Source organism: Poecilia mexicana, unplaced genomic scaffold (genome assembly GCF_051168715.1).
Source record: "Poecilia mexicana isolate PSO_F unplaced genomic scaffold, ASM5116871v1 scaffold_15, whole genome shotgun sequence".
Classification (NCBI taxonomy): domain Eukaryota; kingdom Metazoa; phylum Chordata; class Actinopteri; order Cyprinodontiformes; family Poeciliidae; genus Poecilia; species Poecilia mexicana.
The window spans coordinates 9260866-9266501 of record NW_028263384.1 but is presented as its reverse complement, the minus strand read 5'-3'; the positions used below and the strand labels follow the sequence as shown (position 1 = coordinate 9266501).

At 41.9% G+C, this 5636-nt stretch overlaps 1 protein-coding gene across 1 annotated transcript; it reads left to right on the top strand.

Moving 5' to 3' along the window:
* On the top strand, nt 1–5636 carry myoz1a (myozenin 1a). Its single transcript, XM_014969511.2, has 6 exons — nt 1–388; nt 1685–1771; nt 2977–3164; nt 3541–3808; nt 4522–4687; nt 4799–5636. The coding sequence occupies exons 2-6, from the start codon at nt 1687–1689 to the stop codon at nt 5031–5033; spliced, it is 942 nt and encodes a 313-aa protein (XP_014824997.1). The 5' UTR covers nt 1–388; nt 1685–1686; the 3' UTR covers nt 5034–5636.

The following is a 5636-nucleotide window of genomic DNA, read 5'->3' as shown; positions in this document are numbered from 1 at the left end:
GCGGAGCCATCTGCAAGAATGATTTTGTTCCTTTAATATCGCCATCAGCGATTTCGACCGGCCAAGAGAGACTTCTCCACCCCGGCTTAATGACCCCCTTTCCATTCCGTATTCACACTCCTAACTTCAGCCTCCTCCTCCCCGCCTTGACATCAACACTCCTACCGCACCCCCTGCAAACCTCCCGCCAGTCCTCCCCCCCACAACTGAACCTTTCTGCAAGATCTGGTATCTGAGTGTTGCTTTGCACTTTCCGGGACCTGAGTCCAGTCATACGTGGGGTCAGAGGCACTAAGGGATTTGTACCTCTGTGTTTGAGATCAATATCTTCCTCTCTGTTTGGTATTTATAGGTCCTTCTCTCCTCACAGGATTACAACAGAATCCCGGTGAGTGGATCTAAACCTGTTGGTGTGCTTTTGTTTTTTTATTTTTTCCTTTATTCTTTTTCTGTAGATTACTCGACTAAAGCTGCAGCCTTTCAACTCTGGATGTTGCATAGTGGCAAAAGAACAAAATGGTTTTCCCAAACATAAGCTACACAGGCTATTTGGCTAGTGATGGTGGGGGAAAAAGATTTCTTTGTAAAGCTTTAAAAAGCTAAATAAAGAGCTGAATGTGCTGACTGTAACAGAAGTTTTATATAGTGTTATCAGAGCCGCCTTAGAGGTGGGCACCAAATCTCCACAGCTCTCCTACCATGAAATTATCGCACTGCATCAAAAATCCTCCTCATTAACAAGCACTCCAGTTCTGACCCTTGTGTGTCTCAAATGGGCACTTCCAGCTGATTTTCTGGAGGTGTGTTTCGTGTTCTTCGGAGTTTGCTTCAAGCCCGTTTGATAGCCTTATGACGCCATTGCATGTCGCTAAAATGTCTTGGCTGGAAATGGCTTTTAAAAATAGCCGCAGTGGGTTCAGTTACAGCCAGTAGATGTGATGTGATGTTTTGCCACTAAACATGGACCTTAAAGAAAAATGTTTATGGCTGAGTTTGCAGACATTTGGACATAAAAATCTGCATGTGAAATGTAAAAACGTTAGGTACATGTGATAAAGTAAGATGCTTATTAGAGAATGGGTTGGTGGTACGGCTGGAAAGTAATGTTGATGAGCTTCAGGTGGGAAAGGTCTCGGCATAGGAAACCGTGGACAGTATCCCATCGTTTTTACCTGCAGAAAAACCTGATGAGAAGTTCCTTGGTGAACCTCGGCGTACTTCCGTTGAGTCTGTCGGATGTGAGAACAGATCTCGTGTCCCCAAACAAAAGCTGAAGCACAGATTGAGCTAAATGTTTCTTTTGAGGGGGAAGACGTGCGTCCCACGGGGGAACGCGAAGAATCCAGAGTCTCTGACACTTCCCATGAGTGTGAAGAACTAGGGGGGACGTGTGTTGTCTTGCAAATGTGTTACATTGATCTCCTTCGAGCCGAGCTTGCAGGGGTTGGCAGTAGGTTATGGTGCTAATGATCCTAAGTTATGCTCAGAAGCTGGTGGAGATCAGTCGTAAATTAAAACCTTTTCTAACCCTCCTCTTCTCCTCAGAATCCTTTGCGACTTGCATTTCATCTTTTGAAGCTCTTTTTTTTTTCTTTTCTTGCCTAGTAAATTTCAAATGCAGGAATGCTGTCCTGCATTTCTGTACCCGTGGGTAACGTTCTATGGTTTCTCCCTCTCCCTCCAGCCATGCCTCTGGGAACACCTGCCCCCCTAAACAAGCGGAAAAAGCCCTCCAAGATCATAACCGACCTATCGCATATCAGCCAGGATGGTAAGGCTGACGCAAAATGATGTGAATATGAAATTACCGCTGCTCAGTAAAAGCCTTTCAGGACATAAAACGGGTGTACGCAGACACAGAAGAGGGTTGCACACTGCAGGCGATGTGCTGTGAAACAATATTAAAGCCTTAAAACTTTGTTTCAGTTTAATTCTAACTCCTTTTTCCAGACTTCTTCCGTCCTTCACAGTCATTTCACTGTATAAAACAGAGATTCTCTAAGAATTTAGATTGGCAGGGTTGGAACAAGGACAGAAAGACTTCAGGCAGGACTTAATGGAGGAAAGAAGGACCGAAATGGTCGAACAAGGAGGGAAACAATGAAAAGACAGAAGGAAGAGAAGAAGGAATGAGAGAAGGGAGAGAGGTTTTAATGAAAAAATGGCAGTGAGACTGCATGGAAGAACAGCATGAAGACACTGAGGAAAAAGACCCAAAAAGGATGAGAAGAAAGTGAACAAGTAACAGAAGAAGGGCAGAAAGAAAGGACACAAGGAAGGAAGAAGAGTATGACAAGAGGAAGGAAGGAAGGAAGGAAGGAAGGAAGGAAGGAAGGAAGGAAGGAAGGAAGGAAGGAAGGAAGGAAGGAAGGAAGGAAGGAAGGAAGGAAGGAAGGAAGGAAGGAAGGAAGGAAGGAAGGAAGCCATTATAAGGAAAGAGCAACACAAGGAAAAACAGAAGGATGCAAAGAGGGAAGGACAGAAGGACATTGAATAAGGTCTCAAAATAAACCTATTTTTCATGATCTCACCTTCATTTTCAAAACTTTTCCAGACTTCATCGGCATCCTGGTCGCTACGTGTTTTAAATAATAATATTGTAAAAATGTAATAAACTTTGGTCAAAATATTAACTGTATTACAAAGAAAAATTATGTACAGCATAATTGATTAAATTATCATCCTAAAATAAGTCTTAGTAATAACAATAATAATAATTTATTAAACATTTCTTATTTCTTTTAAAATTAGTTTTTATATTTATCTTTTAAAATTGTCATAGTATTTTGAATTTACTGGTTTGATTGATTGATTGATTGATTGATTGATTGATTGATTGGCTGATTGATTGCAAAACATTGACTGATAAGACACAATGTTCACTAAAACACGGTTGGAAAAAAGCAGCTACCATGTAAATTTAGGGTTTCTGCTGTTGCTCAACTCAAACCATTCCCATTTCTTCATCTTTCGTAGAGTTTGAGCTGGAGCCGGAGGCATCCGAGTTCGATCTGGGAACAAAGATCAGGACTCCCAAGGAGATCATGCTGGAGGAGCTTTCCCTGATGAAGAACCGAGGCTCCAAGATGTTCAAGATGCGGCAGCAGAGAGTCGAGAAGTTCATCTACGAGAACAACCCGGACGTTTTCACCAGCAACTCGATGGTGAGGCAAAACCAGAAACAGAGGACTTTTCTATTCATTTCAATTAAACATTGATGCAGTTTATAATTAATCCAACATATTGAGATATCTATGAATCTTAAAAAAGAAAAACAAAGGTCCCACGCCTATATCATTCTTAAAAGCATTTAGTTTGAGTAAGATTAAGTTATTTTCTAAAGGCTTGAAATTAACATTCCCAAAGTTAACCAAGACTGCCCAGATTATTAGATGTTTTAATGATGATTTTCATACTCCATATTATTATGATCAGATTCCAACTGAGTGTGTTGTGAAATGCTTTGAAAGTGCAGCATCACTAATGACTCTGTCCTCCTGTACTTTGTGTTCTCCATATTCATCAACTCTCATATTTCAGGACGACTTCCAGAAGTTTGTTCCGTCTTTGGGGGGTCAGGTGGGAGGTCAGTTTATCAATGTCGGAGGGCACCATGTAAGCAAAGAGACTAGACATCTGTATTTAGGAGCTTCGCCTGTGGGAGGAGGAGCACCGGTGCCTCCTCCCAAGCCCGGAAGCAAAGGAGCAGGAGGAGCTGGAGGAGCAGGTGGTGCTGGAGGTGCAGGAGAAGGAGGACTGGCAGGAGTCGAAGGCATCAAAGGAGAAGGAACGTGGTCGTCCTCAAAAGGTTGATACTTTGTTTTATTTATAAAAAAAATGCTGACACACAACAGGCAATTCCTTCTGAAATGTTGATACGTCTTGAGATGTTTCAAGTTGTGTCACTTTACAGTGGCTTTTTTTTTTTGCCGATGCTCCATAAAGATCAGTTTTTCAAATTCTCCCACCTGAGCTGTAGATTTATGCAGCTCCTCCAGAGTTAACATGAGCGCCTCAGCTGCTTCTCTGAGCAATGCTCTGTCAGGTGCGGTGCACAGCCATGTCTTGGTCTTGATTCTGTTTTTTTCTTTTTCTGCTATTGTTTTCTTTGAAACCTGTGAGGCCTTCACCAAACAGCTGGATTTAGACTTCGACTAAATTACACAGACGCAGATTCTATGTACTTAATAGCTTACTTCTGGAGATAATTAGTTTCACTGCGTTAAAGTTAGCAGGGCTAAATGTAAAAGTTTCCAATTTGAAATTCAGAAATTCAACAGTTTATGCGTTTGTAATTAAGTCCTGTAAAACATATTAAAGTTTGCGTTTGTAATGTGTCAAGATATGAGAAACTTCAAGGGATACGAGGACTTTTGCCAGGCACTGTATGTGAAAAGGTTTACATACTTTTTTTCCCACAAGAAAAATAATTGTTTCTGATTTTGAAAAAATAAAAATAAAAAATTATGTAGATTTTTTTTTATTTATTTATTTTATTGAAATGTATGTTTTTTCATGCAGGAGCTGGAAAAGACGGTAAGGGTAAGATGCTGGTTGTTGCAAAGACGTATATCTCACCGTGGGAGAAGGCCATGAAGGGTGACGAGGGCCTGCTAGCCACTCTAAAATCTGAAATGCCTGGCCCCATTGAGCGAAAAGACTTGCCCAAATACAAAAGCTTCAACAGGTGGTTCCCTCAATACTTATTATTATTATTTTTTAATCGTATATTTGTGTTGCTTTGCGACGACAAAACTATCGCATTAATCTGTCTCTTCTCGAAACCTCGCCTGGCCAGGATGGCGATGCCGTACGGCGGCTTTGAAAAGGCTAACCAGCTCATGAAATTCCAGTTGCCAGAAACCGAGGTGACCAAAGAGGAGCCTGAACCCGCGGTGGTGTACCAACACGACATCAGCTGCCGTCCCTCCTTCAACCGTACCCCCATCGGCTGGGTGACCAGCAACGAGCCCAGCAGCATCCACATGGAGGCAGATGCCGTGCCCTTCGACGGAGAAACAGACGAGCTGTGAAAACCCGATACTGTGATTGCAATTTCTTCCACGTTAGCCTGACTGTATGGATTAAGTTTAGCATGCACACACACACACACACACACACACACACACACACACACACACGCACACGCACACGCACACACGCACACGCACACACACACACGCACGCTGTAGGTGAGCTAAAAGGGGTTGTATAGAACTGATCAAACTGAGAGACTCGGTGTGAATAACAGAAAGTGCAAATGCTCGTCATTTTCTCTGTATTGAGTTGCAAAGGAAAAGCTGCAGACGCTACTGTGAGATAAAACTGTCGAGCCTAAATGATGAAACTGGCAGAAAAGAGAAACTTATGGTTGGATATTGAGATGTCAGCTATGTGATGTCTGTGTGTGCTCCCTCAATGTTAAAATGTTTCTTCACTTGTTTCCCTTTGCCTTTTTTTTTTTTTTTTTTTTTTTTTTTTGGTTTTGGTGTTGTTAAAAACCGATTCTGTGTAGTGGTATGAATACTGCCCTCACTGCTGTCTGATTCAGAATGGAAGCTTTTGTTAAATCCTAGTGAAGCAACATCATTTTTTGCCAAAATAAACCCTCCTCTTGTTGAGCGACGAAAAGAAAA

Excerpts from the sequence above, each read along its gene's own strand:
- myoz1a (XM_014969511.2), top strand. The coding sequence starts at position 1,687 with ATGCCTCTGGGAACACCTGCCCCCCTAAACAAGCGGAAAAAGCCCTCC. Across the intron at positions 3,165-3,540 it reads TTTTCACCAGCAACTCGATG|GACGACTTCCAGAAGTTTGT; the intron begins GTGAGGCAAAAC and ends CTCATATTTCAG. Across the intron at positions 3,809-4,521 it reads AACGTGGTCGTCCTCAAAAG|GAGCTGGAAAAGACGGTAAG; the intron begins GTTGATACTTTG and ends TTTTTCATGCAG.